General features: G+C 42.9%; 1 protein-coding gene across 2 annotated transcripts in view; it reads left to right on the top strand.

The window, feature by feature from the left end:
• Positions 1-24,024, top strand: part of LOC115108426 (FAS-associated factor 1-like) — a 91,839-nt gene that overhangs the window by 55,603 nt on the left and 12,212 nt on the right. For both annotated transcript variants that reach the window (XM_029632727.2, XM_029632726.2), the window contains exons 13-17: positions 8,251-8,405; positions 13,780-13,916; positions 14,105-14,193; positions 18,113-18,193; positions 18,486-18,563. In XM_029632727.2, the coding sequence (XP_029488587.1) occupies positions 8,251-8,405; positions 13,780-13,916; positions 14,105-14,193; positions 18,113-18,193; positions 18,486-18,563 (540 nt within the window). The remainder of the gene's footprint in view (positions 1-8,250; positions 8,406-13,779; positions 13,917-14,104; positions 14,194-18,112; positions 18,194-18,485; positions 18,564-24,024) is intronic.

Raw genomic sequence — 24,024 nt, 5'->3', positions numbered from 1 at the left:
CGCGTCGTATTCTTTCGAAGTAAATCCTTTTTTAAATCTGACAACGCAGTTGGATTAGCAAGATTCTAGGCTTTCGAAACGTGAGACACTTGTATTGTCATGATTGTTTTAATATGACTATTTATGTAGCGATCACCGAATGTTGTCGAATTTAATCCCGCTAACGGGTTCGGTGCGCAGAGAGGTTAAAACAGTTATCACCCATCTACACACAATACCCCATAATAAAAGTGAAAACATGTTAAGACAATTTTGCGAATTTATTGAAAATTAAATGCTGAAATATTGCATTTACATAAATATTCACACAGTCAATACTTTTGGTGGCATTTAGTTGTTTTTAAACTTTTTTTCTCACCAATTTTGTGATATCCAGTTAGTCTTGTCCCATCGCTGCAACTCCCATACGGGCTAGTAGAGGCGAAGGTCGAGAGCCATGCGACCTCAGAAACACGATCTTGCCGAGCCGCAATGCTCGCTTAGCCCGGAAGCCAGTCGCACCAGTATGTCAGAGGCGACCGAAGTCAGTGTGCTGCGCCCGGCCTGCCACAAGGAGATGCTAGAGCGCGATGGGACAAGGACATCCTGGCAGGCCGAACCCTCCCCTAACCTGGATGACGCTGGGCCAATTGTGTGCCACCTCATGGGTCTCCCGGTCACGGCCAGCTGCGACACAGCCTGGGATCGAACTTGGGTCTGTAGTGACACCTCAAGCACTGCGGTGCAGTGCCTTAGTCCGCTGCGCCACTCGGGAGGCCGAGATTGCAGCTTTGGTCTTTAGTGTTTCTGAATCGGCTTTGCACATCTGGATTTGGGGATTTTCTCCCATTCTTCCTTGCAGATTTTCTCAAGCTCTGTTAAGTTAGATGGTGAGTGCCGGTGAACAGCAATATTCAAGTCTTTCCACAGATTTTCAATGGTATTTAAGTCTGAGCTTTGTCTGGGACACACAAGGACCTTCACATCCTTGTTCTGAAGGCATTCCAGCATTGCTTTGGCTGTATGCATTGTCCTGTTGTCTCCCCAGTCTAAGGTTGTTTGCACTCTGAAGCAGGTTCTCATCAAGGATTTGCCTGTATTTGGCTCCATTGATTGTGCCCTCTATCCTTACCTCTCTGCCGCTAAAAAGCATCCTCATAGCATGATGCTGCCACCACCGTGCTTTACGGTAGGGATGTTGTTAAACGGGTGATGAGCTGAGCCTGATTTTCTCCAGACAGCGCTTTGTGTTCAGGCAAAAGTCTTTGTGTTCAGTTTGTCTTATCAGACCACAAAATCTTTTTCCTACTGATCTGAGTCTTTCACATGCATTTTTGCAAACGCCAGATGTGCTGTCATGTACCTTTTTTTTTCAGCAGTGGCTTCCATCTTGGTCACCTCCCTGACCAAGGTCCTTTTTGCCCGGTTGCTCAGTTTGGTCGGTCGGCCAGCTCTAGGCAGTCTGGATAGTTCCATATTTTGTAAATTTATTTCTCAATGGTGGGGGCCGCTTTCAACACTCTAGTAATTGTTTTATACCCTTCCCCAGATATACAGTACCGTTTTTTCTTTATTTTTACTATTTTCTACATTGTAGAATAATAGTGAAGACATCAAAACTATGAAATAACACACATGGAATCATGTAGTAACCACAAAAGTGTTGAACAAATCGAAATATATTTTATATTTGAGATTCTTCAAAGTAGCCACCCTTTGCCTTGACAGCTTTGCACACTCTTGGCATTCTCTCAACGAGCTTCATGAGGTAGTCACCTGGAATGCATTTAAATTAACAGGTGTGCCTTATTAAAAGTTAATTTGTGGAATTGATTTCCTTAATGCATTACAGCCAATCAGTTGTTGTGACATGGTAGGGGTGGTATACAGAAGATGGCCCTATTTGGTAAAAGACCAAGTCCATATTATGGCAAGAATAGCTCAAATAAGCAAAGAGAAACGAAGGTTCATTACTTTAAGACATGTAGGTCAGTCAGTCGTGATAATTTCAATGGCTACATTTCAAACTCATAACACACCCTTGTCCACTTACCCTCGCCTTATGCCCTTGGGGGAATCCCCGCGGCCATATTTGTCGTCGGTCCAAATGATTAGCCAAGCAAGGGAAGTTTGAAACGTGAGCCCCTCAGCCCTCTTTTTTTTAATGAATTTTGCGAGTGTACAATTTGAACTTCAGGGCCTGAAACTCCCCATAATTCAATTTGTAATGATTGTACATGAAACCATCAATATGGAGCCAACATACAAGTGTAAGTAAAAGAATGTAAATAAGTTTGAAATTGTGCCAATGCACAAACACGTCTCTTAAAAGTAATGTTTTTGTTTGATTGGCTTTTGGAAATTGTAGAAATAAAACATTTTCCTTCAGTTGTAGCTAGGCAGGCTAACGTCAGTTAGCTAATTCATTTGCTAGCTATCACACAGTAGGGGTATAATAATAATTATATAGTTAGTAGACATGCAATCATAATTGACTGTATCGCATATAAATAGCACCCACAAGCTACCAGGGGCTGAAAACAATTGTTGCGGGATGAACGAGTGACGAATTTCTGTGCAAGAGCGGTCCATTTATAAAATGAATTCCTTCCTCCCTCGCCCTGCATGTGTAAACTCGGGTCATGATGTGTCATCAAAAGTGTCTGGTGGGCTGAGGGTAGAGGGTGTGTCTTAAGTGTTTCTACTTGAATAAACTTTCAAAGTTATTGGCTGCATTCCAGTCACAAACTATCAAGCGTTATTATGATAACTGGCTCTCATGAGGACCACCACAGGAAAGGAAGACCCAGAGCTCTGTTGCAGAGCTAACAATTTCTTAGTTACCAGCCTCAGAAATTGGAGCCCAAATAAATGCTTCACATCTTTGGTCAGATGAGTCCAAATTGTAGATTTCTTTGTTGTTGTTCCAACTGCTGTGTCTTTGATGCAGAGTAGGTGAAAGGATGGTCCCTGCTTGTGTGGTTTCCACTGTGAAGCATGGAGGAGGTGGTGTGCGGGTGCTTTCCTAGTGACACTGTCTGTGATTTATTTAGAATTAGAGGCACACTTAACCAGGATAACTACCACAGCATTCTGCAGCGATACTCTATCCCATCTGGTTTGGACATCATGCCTCCAGGCTGTGTAAGGGCTATTTAACAGAGGAGGAGAGTGATGGAGTGCTGCATCAGATGACCTGGTCACCACAATCACTCGACCTCAACCAATTAAGATGGTTTGGGATGAGTTGGACCGCAGAGTGAAGGAAAAGCAGCCAAGAACTACTCAGCATATGTGGGAACTCCTTCATGGTGGTTGGAAAAGCATTCCAGGTGAAGCTGGTTGAGAGAATGCGAAGAGTGTGCAAAGCTGTCATCAAGGCAAAGGGTGGCTACTTTTTAAATATATTTTTGATTTAACACTTTTTTTTTTGGTTACTACATCAAATCAAATGTATTTATATAGCCCTTCGTACATCAGCTGATATCTCAAAGTGCTGTACAGAAACCCAGCCTAAAACCCCAAACAGCAAGCAATGCAGGTGTAGAAGCACGGTGGCTAGGAAAAACTCCCTAGAAAGGCCAAAACCTAGGAAGAAACCTAGAGAGGAACCAGGCTGTGGGGTGGCCAGTCCTCTTCTGGCTGTGCCGGGTGGAGATTATAACAGAACATTGCCAAGATGTTCAAATGTTCATAAATGATTCCATGTGCCATTTCATAGTTTTGATGTCTTCACTATTATTCTAAAATGTAGAACATAGTAAAAATAAAGAAAAACACTTAAATAAGTAGGTGTCAACTTTTAACTTCTTGTACTGTATGCCTAATCATAATTATATCTCTGAGATCTACAGACATACTTGGACTTCATGGTATAGTTTCTGCTCTGAAATGTACTGTCAAATGTGGGACCTTACATAGACAGGTGTTTCTTTTTTTAAATCATGTCCAAACAATTGAATTGGCCACAGGTGAACTCCAATCAAGTTGTAGTGACATCTCAAGAATGATCAAGGAAATTGGATGCACAATTTGGAGTATCATGGCAAAGGGGTATGAATACTTCTGTAAATGTATTTCTGTTTCATTTTCAATAAATTTACTAACATTTATAAAAACATTATTTCACTTTGTCATTATGGGGTATTATGTCTTCGAGCTGCATCACAGCAAAGGGGAATAAGGAGTGTGAAGGCACTGTAAATTACCATTGTCTTTTCTTTTACATCTAAAGGTGGGAGTGCTTGTTCAAAAAGAGCCATTCCTCTCATAAACCTCATTACATTTTCATCATGACAGCTGTCACTTATTTTTAGCCCACAATTTTTCTTCGTTTTTCTGTTTTGTCCTTCTTAAGGAGGGTTGTATCAACTGACAGCTTGTGTGGATTACTGTCTTATTAGAATGGGAGAACACAGCAAGATGTTTGGGGGGTTTTAGACCGTGAGGCAGAGGCTCGGCTTGCCTCCCAGCTGATATCCTCTTCCCTAAGCCAGCTCAGTATGGCCCCCTCTCCGTTGAGCTCTCTGTGGTGCAGCTGGAGACTGTACATTGTGTCAATGAAAATAAACCAATATGAAGGGACACATGCAGCTGACCCCCTACTCTCTCTCTGTAGCCTTAGGGGAGAAACACACATCTGACTCACTGTGACCATTGGGTGTCAACTCCCCAACCAGCACCACCTCCCTCTTCCCTCTTGAAGAAATTGGTCTAAATCTCTCCTTGTCATCGCAACTAGCTGTTAATTTAGTGGATATTGGCGCCAGCTGTGCTATCAGAGACTCTGGGATCGCGCCCAGGCTCTGTCGTAACTGGCCGCGACCGGGAGGTCCGTGGGGCGACTCACAATTGGCCTAGCGTCGTCCGGGTTAGGGAGGGTTTGGCCGGTGGGGATATCCTTGTCTCATCGCGCACCAGTGACTCCTGTGGCGGGCCGGGCGCAGTGTGCGCTAACCAAGGTTGCCAGGTGCACTGTGTTTCCTCCGACACATTGGTGCGGCTGGCTTCCGGGTTGGATGCGCGCTGTGTTAAGAAGCAGTGCGGCTTGGTTGGGTTGTGTATCGGAGGACGCATGACTTTCAACCTTCGTCTCTCCCGAGCCCGTACGGGAGTTGTAGCGATGAGACAAGATAGTAGCTACCAAAACAATTGGATACCATGAAAAAGGGGTAAAATTAAATAAATAAATACATATTTTTTTGTAGTGGATATTGGTATGATGCAGGTTTCAGGGGAAGGAGGGACCAGGGAGAGATTATGCAGAGGAATCTGTCACACTCGATGTCTGATGGGCTAATCAGTAAGTAAAACACTACATTTGATGAAGCGTTTCTGGAGGGAGAGATGCGCCTCAATCCAGCCTTAATGAAAATACTTTGGGCCCCTGAGCCCTCCAGAGGATCAGCAGTAAGGCCCTTCAGACAGGCCACCCATCACTGCCAAGGCTCCCCTCAAATCCCCTTAACGGTGCGGTTAATCGGAGTAACCCTGCTCTCGCACTCACACAAAGACACACATCAAAATTCATAGCAGTGCCGGGGTGAGGGTTTTATCACACTCGAGTATCCGCTTAAATCCCCCGTAGTTTAGCAAAAGAGCAATGAGAGGGAGAGAGGAGAAATCGATACCATGGGTAGGGAATGGATAAACACATTTTCATCCATCTCTCCCTGCTCAGGTGAAAGTGATCTCATTTTAATGTTTTTATTTGTTTCTACTAGAACACTTCCAGTCAGATGAACTGATGCCCAGCTGAATATTTTGACTATAGTTTCATGTGTATAAATACTGAGGTTTATTATGTTAAGGTGCAATATGTATAAATCGTTCTGCCATTACCTGGTTGCAAAAATGTGAATCGTTTGCCTAATTTCAGCTTATGTGACAAAACAATGTATAATGTTGAGATTGTTTTACCATCTTTACTATGTCAAATATATTTTCAATAACCAAAAATATTTTATTTTCAGCTGTTTTTGAAGCCGATGTCCAAAAGTAAAAGATGCAAGAACAGGGAGCATAGAATAGTGTACCTAGAGAAGATCTACCGCTTCTTAGACTCACAGGTCTATAACTCACATTTATATGTACATTTGGTTAGGTCGCCCACAAAGTTACATATTGCAGCTTTACATTCAATTTGACAATTGTGTGCTATTTTGTCTAAACTAAAATTGGACAAGTTTATGGCACCTCAAAAAAATGAAATCAGAACTGGTTACTATTAATACAAAATGTGTTTTTCAATCATGTACCTACCATCTGTTAAAGCATTGATCCGAACGTGTGTTCTCAGTGTGTGTGTGTGGCAGGGGAGCAGTAATTTGAGTTCTTCATTTTGAAGTGTTTGTTTTTCTTTGGGCTACTGTGGATGATCACTTTCCCCTGGCTTCTTTGCTCCCCAACACTGGCTATAATTAAAAACTTCTTCCACAACACAAATGCATAAACTGAATGAGACTAATGAAAACGGATGGCTGGCACAAATTACATATGGTAGTGTATTTATCAGGGGCCATGGTTATCAAGCAGGTGTATTTTCACAAACTTTTTGTCGAACAAAACAAATGCTTGTATTTTTCACTGGAGTCGTGCTGCATTATCACAACCTGTGTCTGAGTGGTGTGGTTGAAGATGAGATGAGTTCAACATTTCACAAACTTTGCGAGTCGTTTTATTCTGACTGGTCTACTGCATCTTTCGGTTGTGATTCTATTCATCCCCCCCAGTGGCACACCTGTGTAGAATTCCTGCTCATGTTGCAGATAATCATACGGTCCAGGCTAGACACAAAGACCATCCGGATGTGAGCTGAGCCCATTCTGCTCCCCCAGCTCCTGGCCAACGGCTACCTGTTTCACATGGCTCTAGTCTACACTAGGAGAGGGACAGACGGAGTGACAGGGTGCTGTGTGAAAATCACTACAGTCTGGCTCACAGAACAGATCGGTTTTCTCTAGTTTCTTTACGCTCTCCCCTCTGTATGGTGAACAGGTGGGAGGATTCACACCAGAAAGAGGGCCTTTTGGGTCACTTTCTATCCCAGGTTGAACCTAGTAAATTGGTTTTAGGGGATTTGTCCTTGCTAAGCATTAGGAAAGAAGATGGGGAACAGTTGGAGAAGAGGGGGAAAGACAGTTTAAGTAAAGTGAGGGAGTTGGTGATTGGGTGTTATTATAGGAGAGGGGTTGTTCCCTCTTTACAAAATGTATGTTTTTGAACCTACTGTTTGTAAAAATGTCCTTTTGGAGACTTAAAACAAGTTGCAGAGGAACGAATGTGTGTGCGTCTATGTGCATGTATGTATGTATGTATGTATTTATGTATGTATTTATGTATGTATAAGATAATGAGTGCAAGGGTGTGTGCGTGTGTCTTATTTCATCTTTTTTGAGAAGGGGGGGGGGGGCACTCTCAATGCTGCATTTGCTTGTCTTCTCAGCATGAGTGTTTAATCTTTTCAGGGCGTTCAATTGGGCCACTGAATGAGCCCCAAGCTCCTTCCCGCTAGGAACCGGGGAGCTTATTCTAAACCTCTAATCGCTGAGCAAACACAGCAGTGCTCTCCCACTCCTTTTCGACACAGGCCACAATATAGCACAACTTTCTTTTAACTTTCCCTCACTTTTCTGCCTGTGCTTATTTTGCTTTTGGTATGTAGCTACAGCTCCTGAGAAATCACCCCCTTGAGTTTTGCAAGGAACGTAGGGGGTCAGAAAGAAATTTTGTGAGTGTTATGTAATTTAGAGGGCTTTATTTCCTACACCATCCAAGAGAAGCTTTTCTGTTTGTAGGTGTTTGTTTTTTAACAAATGTATTAGTTGTCAGTGAGTCCTGAGAATCTGTCGATCATATGATGGTGTCGATATCCTTGGATTTTAGTGCTTCGTCGATATTTCCCACCCCTGCTGCTAACCTGAGAAGGCCAGTGGCATTTGGTGTAAAATAAATTAAGTGATTTGTCTGTTTTTGATTTCTCATCGGCCCCCTCAAAGGAAGTTTTATTTACTCCCTGTTCATTTGATTTTGTGTGTTTGCTTTTCATTGGTTTGGCCTTGCTGTCGGTGAAAGCAATCACTTTACTCACGGTCTCCTGTTGAGCGACGTGTGAAAGCTGTATAAAACCTCTCCCTTCAATGATTCAATTCAAGGACCAGACTCTGCGCAATGACACTTTTCTCACCCTGTGTTTCAGGGTCTGGTTGGTCATTAGCTTCTCAATCCGCACACACCTCTGCTAATGAAAACCTCTGATGTCCATTTCCACAGAGAAAACTGCTGGCCATCTACCTCCACAATGACGAGAGTGTGCTCAGCAACGTCTTCTGCTCCCAGATGATGTGTGCAGACTCCATAGTGTCCTATCTGAGCCAGAACTTCATCACATGGGCATGGGATGTCACTAAAGAAGCTAACAAAGCCAGGTATGTATGAGTACTCTATGCCCTCATCACAACTCAGGAATCCACTGCTGTAGTCCTGAAAACAAAATGAATATCAGAGATTGTCTGACAAGTGGATGCCATCTTAATAGCTGAGAATCATCCCCTGCTCCGCACCACTCTTTCTCTTTAACTCAAGCCCCTCTTCATCGGTGAGGGGAGGGGGATGTGTGCTAACAAAAGCAGTTGTGTTTGCCCAATTGGGGCCTCATACTGCAATCTTCACTAATCTGCCTCAATGTTAGAAATGAAGTCTGCATTGCCTGGGAGAACATCTCTATTTCCCCAAGGCTGAGGGCGCTCATGACATGGCAGCCTTATCAACCAAACTTCATCTTTCCTCCATAGCAATTCACAACCCAATTCCATTATTTCCACCAATGTCCTGCCTGTCTCAGTATGTGACTCCCTGCACTAGCAATACTCAACAATACTCTCAAGCCTTCAACTCCTGACCCCAAAGCCAGGCTTGACCCTCCCTGGCCATGCTCTACTCCCCTAGCCAAGGGCAAGAAAGGGGCAGCGTCCCAAGTGTGATGTGGGGAATGGTAGAGAGGGCTGGTAACCAGGTGGAGGTTTGATTGGGGCCCAGCAGCAGCCTCTTGCTCCGGGGCAGGCCCTAGCTTTTCCTTCCACTAGACTTCAGGGCTAAGCCCACCCCCTGGTAGGAGGCGTTTAAGAAAGACTGGGGGGGAAGGCTCAGACACTGACTTTCCCTCATTCCGCACCCTTTCTCCCTTTTGGTTCTTGCTTTTTGCCCCAGCTGAGCCTTTTTATTGCAGATTAAAGGCAGGCAACATCTGGAGCTTTTCATAATGTGCACTGCTACTTGCTCTAACGTATGTACGTACACACACGTTTTTCCCACATTCTCACACTCGTAGGTTGATCCTGAGTGACTGGTGATTGGCATGAGTCACAGTGGCTATAAAGAAGGTATTCTAACTCATAGGGCCTCAAAGCGTATCCTTTAGTTAAGTGAAAAATGATGCATAAAACCAGACCTGTCGAATACATGCCAATGTAATTGTTGCCTATGGCAAAATGTCTCTGAAATACCAGACACTACTGAGCCTCATGCACAGCTAGTATTGAACACAATTATGAATAAATATACTCAAAACACTACATCTTTCAGATAGTTGTTAGCTTTTGATTCCATGCTTTTGCTTTTGACTGCATACTTTCATACCACATCTCATCTATTTTAATTTATCATACGGTGCTGTACCGATCAATAATGGTATTGAACTCCTCGTAATTGAGCACATTACCAGTAAAAGTGTCATGCACTCATCTGACTTGTTCAGAAGCACTGTATTCAAAACGTGAGAATCGCCTGAGAAGTGCTATTTTCCATTCAAAACATGTCTGCGCAGAGTATCTGTGTTTTCTGTGTAGCATCCGGTTTCTATTCCACGTGATTGACTAAAGCACACCTGAGAGTTTGTTGTATGCTCACTGGAGTGTATGTAAAGTTGCAGCAGTCTCTCAACATCTCATGCATGACTTTGATGTAAAATAAGTGAACCTGACAGTCCAGGGAAACATTAACACTTTGCCATGTGGAGAGGAAGAGAGTGAGCAGAATTAGAAGCTTGTCACTCTCATTACCAAACCAACCATGACCTGATATTCAAGGACCAGGTGTTTCCAGTAGTTAGAAAAAAATAACTCCCTTAAGGATTTTGTGAGAAGCAAAGCTATACATTCTTTAAGATATGTTATGGCTGAAAGAGACTGCAGTGAACCGCTGACCTTATTCCTTGGTTTCATTTCTACTTCCTGCGCTTCAGACACGATTTTCACCCTTCATTTGTGATGCTGTGTTAGTACTTGTTATTGTGCACCATATACAGGTTGATGTTTATTGTCATGAATCTTGCCCTGGAGGCAGAACTGAGTGATTTCCGCAAGATGGCCCAGATGCAATGTCAAAATTGTCTATCGTAAAAATGTGTGCAAATTAAAGGTTAGTGTTAGGCATTAGGGTTACTGTAGCAATGTGGTTAGGTTTAAAACCAGATTGACTGACTTTGTAGCTGTGCCAGCTAGTGACCACTATGCAGAGCAGCCTCCAGTATGAGTCATCCCAATAAATGCCGACCTGCGAACCATTTATAGAACCATTTCTGCTCTTTAGGGTTACTCCGGAGTTAGTCAAAAGATTAAGCAGCAGTACACTATGTATGGTAGTTGTAAGAGAAAGGTGTTGGGTTGACTCCTAAGGTGTTTGATTGGAACCAAAGGAGGTTGTGTTTAATATGGGAATTAAGATTGGGTTTCTCTGAAGGCTGTGGCGATTGTTCCCAAGACCTTGGTGACAGGTTAGAATTACCTCTCTCCATTGTTTTGGCCTAGCTGTGTTGAGGCCTTTTCAGGGCCCCCTAGAGCAGGGACAAGGACGGGGCTTGGACATCCTCATTGTGTCATGGGGAGAACCCCTCCTTAACCACAGCTGGATGGTCAAAAGACTGGTCAGCCACATTGTCAGAACCCATGATCAACTACAGTTGAAGTCAAAAGTTTACATACACTTAGGTTTGAATCATTAAAACTAGTTTTTCATCCACTCCACAAATTTCTTGTTAACAAACTATAGTTTTGGCAAGTCAGTTAGGACATCTACTTTGTGCATGACACAAGTACATTTTTCCAACAATTGTTTACAGACAGATTATTTCACTTATAATTCACTGTATCGCAATACCAGTGGGTCAGAAGTTTACATACACTAAGTTGACTGTGCCTTTAAACAGCTTGGAAAATTCCAGAAAATGATGGCATGGGAAAATTGCTAAAAAATCAGCCAAGACCTCAGAAAAAAAATTGTAGACCTCCACAAGTCTTGTTCATCCTTGAGAGCGATTTCCAAACGCCTGAAGGTACCACCTTCATCTATACAAACAATAGTACGCAAGTATAAACACCATGGGACCACGCAGCCGTCATACCGGGGGGGGGGGGGGGGGGTGCTTTGCTGTAGGAGGGACTTGTGCACTTCACAAAATATATGGCATCATGAGGCAGGAAAATTGTGGATATATTGAAGCAACATCTCAAGACATCAGTCAAAGTTAAAACTTGGTCGCAAATGGTCTTCCAAATGGACAATGACACCAAGCATACTTCCAAAGTTGTGGCAAAATGGCTTAAGGACAACAAAGTCAAGGTATCAGAGTGGCCCTCACAAAGCCCTGACCTCAATCCTTGACAAAATTTGTGGGCAGAACTGAAAAAGTGTGTGCGATCAAGGAGGCCTACAAACCTGACTCCGTTACAGCAGCTCTGTCAGAAGGAATGGGCCAAATTTCACCCAACTTATTGTGGGAAGCTTGTGGAAGGCTACCCGAAACGTTTGATCCAAGTTAAACAATTTAAAAGCAATGCTACCAAATACTAATTGAGTGCATGTAAACTTCTGACCCACTGGGAATGTGTTGAAAGAAATAAAAGCTGAAATGAGTATCTTTACTATTATTCTGACATTTCCCATTCTTATAATAGTGGTGATCCTAACTGACCTATGACAGGGAGTCTTTACTAGGATTAAATGACAGGAATTGTGAAAAACTGAGTTTAAATGTATTTGGCTATGTAAACTTCCGACTTCAACTGTACATGAGCTATTTGGTATAGATTTAGCGTAAGAGTTTATTTAAGCATCAGCTGTCAGAGCAGCTTACCGATCACTGTACCCATACACAGCCGATCTGTAAATAGCACACCCAACTACCTCATCCCCATATTATTATGTATTTGTTTTCTCTTTTGCACCCCTGTATCTCTACTTGCACATCATCTGTACATCTATCACTCTTTGTTAATGCTAAATTGTAATTATTTTGCCTCTGGCCTATTTATTGCCTTACCTCCCTAATCTTACTACATTTGCAAATACTGTACATAGACTTTTTCCATTGTATTATTGACTGTACGTTTGTTTAGCCCATGTGTAACTCTGTTTTTTTTGTTGCACTGCTTTGGTTTATTGTGGCCAGGTCGTAGTTCTAAATGAGTACCGTAATTGCTGGACTATTAAGCGCACCTGAATATAAACCGCACCCACTGAATTATTAAAAAATATGTATTTTGTACATAAATAAGCCGCACATGTTTATAAGCCGCAGGTGCCTACCGGTACAAATGAACTTTACACAGCCTTTAAACGAAACACGGCTTGTAACAAAAATAAATAGGCTTTAACGAAACACGGCTTGTAACAAAAATTAAACAGTAGCCTACCAAGAAAGTCATTGGTCACTATCTTTCTCCTGTGCACTGAAACCACTGAAGTCATCTCCTTCGGTGTCGGAGTTGAAAAGCCTCAGAATTGCTTCATCCGATGTTGGATCGCTGCCCTCTTCAACACGCAGCAGTCCAGCCTTTCGAAACCCGTTGATGATAGTGGATTTTTTGACAATGCTCCACGCTGTCAGCAGCTCTATTTCCTTTTCCAACAGCCAGATCGATCGCCTTCAACTTGAAAGCTGCATCATATGCATTTCTCCGTGTCTTTGCCATGATGAGGGTGACAAAATTAGTACCGTAATCAGAATGATGGGAAGTTTGAGCGCGCTCGATTTACGTCACATTATGTGACGGTGCTCAGTTTTTTTGGAGGCATGAATCTTGTGAAAGCGGGAAAAATCCATAAATTAGCCGCATCATTGTATAAACCGCGAGGTTCAACGCGTGGGAAAAAAGTAGCGGCTTATAGTCCGGAAATTACGGTACTTGTTCTCAACTGGCCTACCTGGTGAAATAAAATAGTAATGTTGTGGTTGAAATGACCTTGTTTCTCCTGGAATGCTGATTGAAGATTGGTGCTAATGCTTCCCATGGTTAAGTGTTGAGTTGATGCTGTTCCATCTCAAAGTTTGAAAAGTAATGCAACCTACACTCTCAACTTTGAATTCATGATTAATGAGTAGCACCCCTGACCAGACCAATCACTCCATCCCTCTGACCTCATCCTCCACCCATTTCATTACTCCTGTATTTTACCAGCCAGTTATTAAAGTGGATCTTATTAAAAGGCAGGCAAAAAAATATAATCTGTATTTGCATTCACTCTATAGCAATTCATTAATATTATGACATTTACAGTGAGCGCCAAGGGCCTGCCTGCTACCCTTTTCCTTCTAGTGAAATGTTAATTTAAAGTTCTGTCTTTGTAATGGAATAAGAAATCCTCTCTGCCCTATCAGTTCATCACCACTGGTGGGGAATACTAATTTGTCTACTAGGCCTATTTAGACAGGGACGTCTCCTGGTTTTAAAGTCCTTAATGGTATGAGCCGTGTACCTCTCATGTGAATGTGAAAAATGTCCGTCCTGTCTTTTCCTTTCCTAGACTACTCACCATTTGCACGAGGCATTTTGGCAGTGTGGTGGCACAGACTATTCGGACATACAAGACCGATCAGTTCCCCCTGCTCCTTATTGTCATGGGAAAGAGGACATCAAATGAAGTTTTAAATGTTATTCAAGGTAATGAATGTAAACAATATTTGTTATGTTCTGGATAAAAGGAGGGGTTTATGAAGCTATACTTAACTATAGATATAATTTAGCAATTTACTCAATTTACCCTTCTGTAATGATAAAATAGTAAGTATTTATGCGAATGAGGAAAAAAATGTTTTTTTAATGCCTTGTTTTTTATTATTCTTTTGAAGGCAATACAACAGTGGATGAGTTGATGATGAGGCTAATGGGTGCAATGGAAATCTTCTCAGCTCAGCAGCAAGAGGACATCAAGGATGAGGTACAGATGAGAGGAACTCTGAAAGCACATAGAAGAACAGAGTCTTTAAGGGGGAGTAGATGTTTGAAATGTAAGCCATGATTAGGCCATGGCCACTGAAATATACCATGATTTGTTTAATCAAAGGAGGCCAAGAGGGAGACAATTATTGTGCCATTTGAGCTGTTCTCATAGAATTATGCCATAGTTTGTCTCTGAGCTAAATGGGGACATGCGGAGACAAATCGGAATGCATTGTGACTGCCACCAGCTCCACTTAGGGCCAAGGCTAGGAACACACATCTGAGAGGCCCTTTGTCTGGGGCAGGGGGGCGAAGCACAATTAATTTCCCTCCCATTTGGTTTTAGTTAACTGTGCCTAAGGTCTTCACAATGGGAGCAGGATACAAACTGTTCTCTTTTTCACCATTCTCTGTCCATTGCCGTTTTATAGAAACTCGACAAACAAATTCCAAGCTCCACTCTGAGAAGAAAGCAGCGAAACAGAAGCGGTATTCTTTCATGTGAGGACAGGAATCTTGGGACAGTATGGCTGGGGTCCCTCTGTCAGACATTTACCTGACCTCATGAATGCTGTCTTTTATGTGTCGAAATGGATGGATTTAATCATTCTCCCGCTCTAGCAGATATTTACTCAACATCAAATAAACAAAGAACGGCATTCTAGTTTTGTCTGACCCTTTAAACAGGTAGTCCCCCTCAGCTAACTACACCAGACCATGTTGTCTTTGGCATACACTTCTTGTTGTTAGTGAATACAGATGACTCAATGCCCTGTTTCTTTGTACTGTTTAAACCTCTCATTAATCAGCAGTCTGGAAGAGATGAAGTGGGAAGACGTGCCATCAGGATCAGACCAATGTGCTCAATACTTAGCGTCAACTTGTCAGTGGGAGATTATTGACTACCAGTACACATTCTCTCTCACCGACATATCTTTAGACCTTTCACTCTTGTTGATGGGATAGAGGTTTAAAGAAAGAAATGGTCACAAAGTGGTTACTGTCTCTGAGATGAAAGGCATCTGCAGCAGCGTGTTGTAGTAGATTAAAACCTGAGATTGTCTCATGTTCCTCAGCACTAGGCCTGGCTGGTTGCCTGTCTGTCTTAGTCACATCATATGAGGAATGTGTTCGACTCCCACTGTGTTTACTTAACAATACTAGTTTAGTGACCTTTCAGTGTTTGATTAGTTACAGCATATCGTCATGGGAATTGTGAGACAGTTGTTTTGCGCACAGCCGGAGGGGTAACTGTAGGTGAGCCAATGAGTGTCTGCAACTGGGGTTCTTATTGGATGCCTACCCTTTCAGAAAAAATCATTAAGACCAATAAGCAACAAGAAGTGTGTACACTGTGCACATGTCACTAAGCTGTATGTTGTGTGTGTGACCAGGCTTGGATGATACAGCACCAAGCTGTATGACGTGTGTGTGACCAGGCTGGATGATACAGAACCAAGCTGTATGTCGTGTGTGTGACCAGGCTGGATGATACAGCACCAAGCTGTATGACGTGTGTGTGACCAGGCTGGATGATACAGAACCAAGCTGTATGTCGTGTGTGTGACCAGGCTGGATGATACAGCACCAAGCTGTATGATGTGTGTGTGACCAGGCTGGATGATACAGAACCAAGCTGTATGTCGTGTGTGTGACCAGGCTGGATGATACAGCACCAAGCTGTATGTCGTGTGTGTGACCAAGCTGGATGATACAGCACCAAGCTGTGTGACCAGGCTGGATGATACAGCACCAAGCTGTGTGACCAGGCTGGATGATACAGCACCAAGCTGTGTGACCAGGCTGGATGATACAGCACCAAGCTGTGTGACCAGGCTGGATGATACAGCACCAAGCTGTGTGACCAGGCTGGATGATACAGCACCAAGCTGTGTGACCAGGCTGGATGATACAGCACCGTTTAGAAAAGTTGAGGGACAGGTTTTCATGGGTAGAAACTTGGGTGGTTGCGTTGCTGTTGTCTTCATAGATGCAAAGCGAATGACAGCTTTTGATGTCAACAGAAATACTGTTATTCACTTAACATACCATGCAATTTGGTTCTTAATGACTTTTCAATTTGACATATTTAGAATGTTTATAGTAGTATATTATTTTCTGGCACATTGACAAGCGAACTGGCTCCATAAAGGTCACTGGTTGTGTTAATTACACAGGCCTGTCGGGATTGATGGAAATGTGAAGTGATAATGTCACAAATCAGGAGAACAAATGATCATGAGTGGGTAATGTACCAGAGTGATTAATAACCGCAGGAATCTGGAACCACATCCTGTAAATGCCAGACCATATACATCTTCGCTGTGAAGTGAACTTGTCACTCCTTGAGCTCGCCTACCGCCTTTCAATCATTGGAAAGAGTTATCATATTAGCTAAATCTCCTCACTACGTTTACAGTCATAGATATTTAAATACAATTGTTTGGCCCCTTGGCCCCCTTATCAGTTGAATGCCTTGGGTTAGATTTATGTACAGCATGTCAGTAATCAGTCATCATTTGGATTTGAGAGTTCAAGCAGAGGACTCCTAAGGCTAGGGGTGTTGGTGTACTTTGAGTCACCCTTCAGTACAGGTCACTCAGAAGAATTCAGGTTCACCCCAGGAAGACTAGCTGTCGCCATTGGCGTCGGCTAATAAGGATCCCAAAAAAATCTAAACCTCAGTCCCTATATTTCGACCTGATGTTCTCCCATTGCCACAGCCCCCGCTATCCCAGACTGCTCTAAGCTCACACCTACTCACTGTCTGAGGCTGTCCTGCTCTGCTGGCCCATTCCTCTGAGGACAGACCCAGACATCTGCCAACATCACACTCGCATTCCTCACTAACTGACTGACATGCCTGGGAGGTGGACAGACTGCAGCAGAGCCAAAAAGTTACTTTCACATAGATTTGAACAAACTTGACTTCACCAAACACACCTGGATTGTCTGTTTCGTTAGTTATGGACTGTGCATCAACAGCAGGAAATACCTGGCTGTTAGAATCTGTTCCATACTTTTTTGTTTATTCCTTTAATCTATTTTAATACCAGATAAAGGCTACATAAGTAGTTGGAAACTGTATTGTGTAGTATCACTTCAATACCCAGTAAATGAAGAAAGGTACCTGTCCATAATGTGTGTTATGGGTAGTAAAGGCAACGTTTGTTTGTTTGTTTGTTTCATGATATTTTATTAAAGGGAATGAACACAATACGGAACATTATACTTTACAGTAACTGTTATTGCGTGACTGCTGGACAAATGCACTTTCGATAAGTGACCCTTTATTCTTTTGTCCTCAACCATGCTATTACAATGTCTATTCAGCGACCAATATCATTTAGGACAACAGAAAAATGTATCCTTTTCATTCTCAGGCTTGCAAGAATTGACCACTCCCCCTGCCATGTGCACAAACCCCACAAATCACAATAGCTTAACTTTTTCACGTCATTGGCACAAAGTCCAGGGTTCAGAAAAGGTAGTCTCCCAGGCTCCAAAACAAATGCCATTGCTGACACAATGGAAACAGTTCTTTCTCCCTGCTTTAGAAAGCCTCTTACACACAGCCTGTAGAAAGGCAGTCGTCTGCCTCTGTACAAACAGGAACTCTGAGGGAAAAGAAAGAGCCCTCAGGTCTGTTAAGGAAGTCAAGGCCCGGATGGATTCCCTTCTCCCACATGATACTCTTTCAAGCCTTGTCTGGCTAAACCACACAAAGCATTCAGTTCTCTCATTCTACTTCCTGCTGCTCAGCTGCCAGGTATCACAGCTATTCAACACAGAACAATATAACATGTGGCAGAGGAAGAAAGCTACTTTGTTTTTACTTGAACTACTTCTGTTATTGGTTACCTCATAACTTGAGGGTATTTGACTTCTCTTCTAACGTGGTCTCTTTCTCTATCCAGGATGAACGTGAAGCCAGGGAAATGGTGAAGAGGGAGCAGGATGAGGCCTACCAACTGTCATTAGAGGCTGACCGTAAAAAGGTTGGGCATCAACTACAACACAATGGCATGGATCCATTCTCATCAGATTAATGTCAGAGGGTTTTTAGCATGCATTTTAGCATTAAACTCAAGTGAAACATTATACAGAGCACAACTTTAAAGTGGATACCCTTCTATAATCATGTTATGATTGTGGCCATTACTATGTGTCGTTAATGGTTATTGTGAAACCACCCAGTAAACCTGTTAACAGTCGCATGGTTGATTGTTTGATCACTATTCGTAATGGTTTGATGTCGGATGGATTAATAAAAATATATTTCTGTTTCAGAGAGAAGCACAGGAGAAAGAGCAAGCAGAACAGCTTCGCCTGCAACAGATCCAGAAAGAAGCAGATGATGAGAAAGAGGTGAGAACATTAACCATAATGTTTAGAGTTAAACAATAATTTCCTACTTAGATAACTGAAAACACATGGTCACTTTGTTAGATAAAAAAATATATACATGATTTATACAGTACATGACCAAAAGTATGTGGACAGATACTCGTCAAACATCTCATTCCAAAATCATGAGCATTAATATGGAGTTGGTTCCATCTTTGTTGCTATAACAGCCTCCATATGACTGGGAAGGCTTTCCATGAGTTGTTGGAACATTACTGCGGGTTCAGCTTGCTTCCATTCAGCCACGAGCATTAGGGAGGTGTGGCGCTGATGTTGGGTGAATAGGCCTGGCTCACAGTTGGTGTTCCAATTCATCCCAAAGGTGTTGAATGGGGTTGAGGTCAGGGCTCTGAGCTGGCCAGTCAAGTTCGTCCACACCGATCTCAGCAAACCATTTCTGTATGGACCTTTTTTTGTGTACGGGGCATTGTCATGCTGAAACAGGAAAGGGCCTTCCCCAAACTGTTGCCACGAAGTTGGAAGCACAGAATCTTCTTGAATGTCATTGTAGGCTGTAGCATTAAGATTTCCCTTCACTGGAACTAAGGGGCCTAGCCGGAACCATGAAAAACAGCCCCAGACCATTATTCCTCCACCAAACTTTACTGTTGGCTATATGCATTGGGGCAGGTAGCGTTCTCCTGGCATCTGCCAAACCCAGATTAATCCGTCAGACTACCAGATGGTGAAGCGTGATTCATCACTCCAGAGAACGCGTTTCTACTGCTCCAGAGTCCAATGGCGGCGAGCTTTATACCACTCCAGCCGACACCTGGCATTGCGCGTGGTGATCTTAGGCTTGTGTGCAGCTGCTCGGCCATGGAAACCTATTTCATGAAGCTCCCAACGAACAGTTCTTGTGCTGACGTTGCTTCCAGAGGCAGTTGGTAGTGAGTGTTGCAACCGTGTTGCAATCGAGGACAGGGTTGTTTTACACGCTAAAGCACTTGGCGGTCCCGTTCTGTGAGTTTGTGTGGCTACCACTTCGCAGCTGAGCAGTTGTTGCTCCTTGGCGTTTCCACTTCACAATAACAGCACTTACAATGGACCAGGGCACCTCTAGCAGGGCAGAAGTTTGACAAACCAACCTATGGCGGTGCCACGTTGAAAGTCACGAAGCTCAGTAAGGTCATTCTACTGCCAATGTTTGTCTATGGAGATTGCAAGGCTGTGTGCTCAATTTTATACACCTGTCAGCAATGGGTGTGGCTGAAATAGCCGAATCCACTCATTTGAAGGGGTATCCACATACTTTTGTATAGTATTTGAGTCTGTTTCGTGCTGCATGTCCATATATGTTGTTTGTGGAGTGTATGCTAACATATGATCCCCATGGTGGAGGCAGAGAGAGGGACATGTACTAATCTCTTGTGTGTACAGTAAGCCCTATCCCTGTTAAGCTTGTCATACAGAGATGTTATTGTCCTGTTTGAATTCCCTACAACACACAAGCTCATATTGAAACCAAGTGAACAAAAGGTGCAGCACAAAGCACGGTGGGACAAAGAAAAACAATTATGGCAGTGGGAACGCAGTGGTGGATGCTGTAGATATAGCTCCTTTTAGCCAGCTGATTGGCTATTTACTCAGCAGCAAACTCCACAGACAGCAGGGATCAGGTGAACCAGCTAGCTGAGATAATTTGTCACATTAGTTAAACAGCCCCGAACAAAAGCCTTTTCTGTCCAGTCTTAATTATATCACTGTAGTCCTCTAGCCCGTTGCCATGGTTTCCTCTCCACCAACCGACCCTGCTTGTATGCAACAGTGTAGATATTCAGAAACATGATACCCAACAATGGCCCCTCTGTTGTTTACATGCAGTCTATACCACATCCTTTACCTCAGACAGGCTTACCTTATTGTGGCCCTAAAGTCTAAAGCAGGGGAAAACACAATCTAGTCATTGACCTGACCTGTGTGTGACTGTATCAGGTGTATTTTCACCTGTCTGGTTGTGTGTCTGCCTGGTCAAGTGTGAGGCAGGCAGGAGGGCATGTGGTGTGTTTTTAGTAGGGTTTCACATTTTGGGGAATATTCAGAGGTGGAAACTCTCCGTGGGAATTAACAGGGAATATATATGGGAATTAATGGAAATACTTGCATATTAATACCATTTAAATGTATGTTTTTTGCATTGGATATATTTACCTTATATGGAGACAGATACATAAACATTTTACCTTATCTTAAGGAGACATAATTGCAAATGATTAAATCCTTCCAATACAAATTTAAAAAACAATTTAGTTTCAAATTGAACTTAAATGAGTTGACTCTTCACATGGAATGATTACACTAAACAACAAAAGGGAATATCGAATGATCCCCAATGATCCATCGCATCTTCCAAAACTTTTCTCAATGTTCCATCTGTAAAATGATAGTCTTGAAACTAAAGCTTTGGTTGTCTTCCTCTCAGGCTTCCATGTCTTCTCCCTGGACCTCAATGTCCACCTCTTGAACATCAGACTCTGAGGCCTCATCTTCACTGTCACTTTCCAGCCTTGTTGAGGATGACTCGTTGTCAGGCTCAAAAAGCCTCAAATTTGCCCGGGCGGCCACCAATTTTTCAACCCTTGTATTGGTCAGTCTGTTGCGTGTGTGTTCCCAAACAATGACCAGTTGCGCTCTGAGGCGGCTGATGTTGGTGGAATTTGTAGGATGAGGGGAAAGAGCCTCAGATCCACAAAGTCCCTTCCACCAGGTGACTGATGCAATATGGCAGTCGTGCCAGCATATCTCATCTCCATCCCAAAGCCCTTGCTTGGAAGTGTACTTCGCCAGACTGCCAAGAACCTTGCCCTCATCCAGACCAAGGTAGTGATGACACCATAGGTCTTGTTGATCTCTGCACCAGGCAGGATGCTCTTGCTAGCATACTTGGGGTCCAACATGAATGCTGCGTCGTGTATGGGCTTCAGGCAGAAGCCATACTTTTTGATTTCAGATCTGCAGTTTCCTCTGCTTGGAGCAACAGAAGTGGGCAGGGCAGTACGGACTTCTTCTCTTACATCTGCAAGCAGAGTCTGAACATCAGACATGATGGCATTGTCTCCCTCAATCTGTGCAATGGCTACTGCTATAGGTTTCAGGAGTTTCAGGCTGCTTACCACTCTCTCCCAAAATACATCATCCAGGAGGATCCTCTTGATGGGGCTGTCCATATCGGCAGACTGTGATATGGCCATTTCTTGGAGAGACTGCTTCCCCACAAACATGATGACAACGCCACCCCAATGGGTGTTGCTGGGCAGCTTCAATGTGGTGCTCTTATTCTTCTCACTTTGCTTGGTGAGGTAGATTGCTGCTATAACTTGATGACCCTTCACATACCTAACCATTTCCTTGGCTCTCTTGTAGAGTGTATCCATTGTTTTCAGTGCCATGATGTCCTTGAGGAGAAGACTCGATGCATGAGCAGCACAGCCAATGGGTGTGATGTATGGCTAGGACTCCTCCACTTTAGACCAAGTAGCCTTCATGTTTGCAGCATTGTCTGTCACCAATGTAAATACTTTCTGTGGTCTTAGGTCATTGATGACTGCCTTCAGCTCATCTGCAATGTAGAGACCGGTGTGTCTGTCCTCTTGTAGAATACTGGTTAAGGTGTGGCGATATTGTCAATTATCCCTTGCCCACGAACATTCAACCACCCATCAGAGGTGATTGCAATAGTCTGCTTTCTGTATGATTTGCTTGACCTTCACTTGAACTCTGAATCCAGCAAATGAGTAGATAAAGCTTGTCTGGTTGTAGGGGTGTATGTGGTCGAAGAATATTCAGACATCTCTTACAATACACATTGCCTGTGAGCATCAGTTGCATACACAGTTCGAGCAAGGCGTTCATCAGCTTTTCTCTGACTACGTTCCTCTATTTAGTCAAAAACTTCTGATTCCAGGAGGACTATGAGCTGTTGCTATCGATAAGGTGTCTGATTCATTTTCACCTTGAATAGAAGTAGAGGGACTTTTGTCAGGGTTGCTTGTTGTGAGCGCTGTGGGAACTTTATGCACTTCGCCAGATTCTGCATCTTTGTTGCATTCTTCACAAATGATTTGGCACAGTATTTGCAAATGTACACAGCTTTTCCTTCTACATTAACTGCAGTGAAATGTCTCCACACATCAGATGGTGCCTGTGGCATTTTCCTGTAGAGTAGAAAAACAATGAGGAAAAGAAAAGAAAATACAATTCCATGTACAGATAAATAGTTAAGCAGTTAGATTAAACTCCTTTGTAAGATAAATGTTTTACAATGAAACATGTATGGAAACAGGTGAATTAACACTCCTCAGTTCGCAGCCTTATCCTCTTGGTGTTAGGGGACAGTATTTTCATTTTTGAAAGAAAAAAAAACGTTCCCGGTTTAAAATGGATATTTTGTCAGGAAAAGATGCTAGAATATGCATATAATTGACAGCTTTGGATAGAAAACACGTTTCCAAAACTGTAAAGATATTGTCTGTGAGTATAACAGAACTGATGTTGCAGGCGAAAGCCTGTGAAAAATCCAATCCGGAAGTGCCCCAGGTTTTGAAAGCGCTGCGTTCCAATGACTCCCTATATGGCTGTGAATGTACAATCAACGAGCTTACACTGTCTACGTATTCCCCATCGTGTCTAGAGCATTGTGACGTAGTTTTACGCATTTCTGTTGAAGAATAGCCGTATGGGGGCACATTGCGTAAGTGGTCACATGTTGGCTCCGAGAGAGATTCTTGCGTAAAGTGCAGAGGTAGCCATTACTCCAATCGGTCCTAGAGAAAAAGGAATTGTCCCGACGGATATATTATCAAATAGATATTAGAAAAACACCTTGAGGATGGATTCTAAACAACGTTTGCCACGTTTCTGTCGATATTATGGAGCTAATATGGAATATTTTTCGGTGTTGTGGTGACTGCAATTTCCGGGCGATTTTTCAGCCAAATGTGAAGAACAAACAGAGCTATTTCGCCTACAAAAATAATATTTTGGGAAAAAATGAACTTTGGCTGTCTACCTGGGAGTCTCGTGAGTGAAAACATCCGAAGTTCATCAAAGGTAAACTATTTAATTTGATTGCTTTTCTGATTTCCGTGACAAGTTTGCCTGCTGCTAGCAAGGCATAATGCTATGCTAGGCTATGATAAGCTTGTCTAGCGTTGGCTGTAAAGCATATTTTGAAAATCTGAGATGACAGGGTGATTAACAAAAGGCTAAGCTGTGTTCCAATATATTTCACTTGTGATTTTCATGAATATGAATATTTTCTAGGAAGATTTATGTCCGTTGCGTTATGCTAATTAGTGTCAGATGATATAACGGTCCCATTCACGGGCTGGGCGTCACTACAGGTTGAGCAAGCTAAACCCCAAATGGTAGCAGAAACTGTTAACAAGTTAGAAATGATTTAAACACACTTTGCTGTAGGCTA

Source organism: Oncorhynchus nerka, linkage group LG24 (genome assembly GCF_034236695.1).
Source record: "Oncorhynchus nerka isolate Pitt River linkage group LG24, Oner_Uvic_2.0, whole genome shotgun sequence".
Lineage (NCBI taxonomy): Eukaryota > Metazoa > Chordata > Actinopteri > Salmoniformes > Salmonidae > Oncorhynchus > Oncorhynchus nerka.
Note: the sequence above shows the minus strand (reverse complement) of the source record. Positions and strands in the feature narration are given on the sequence as shown.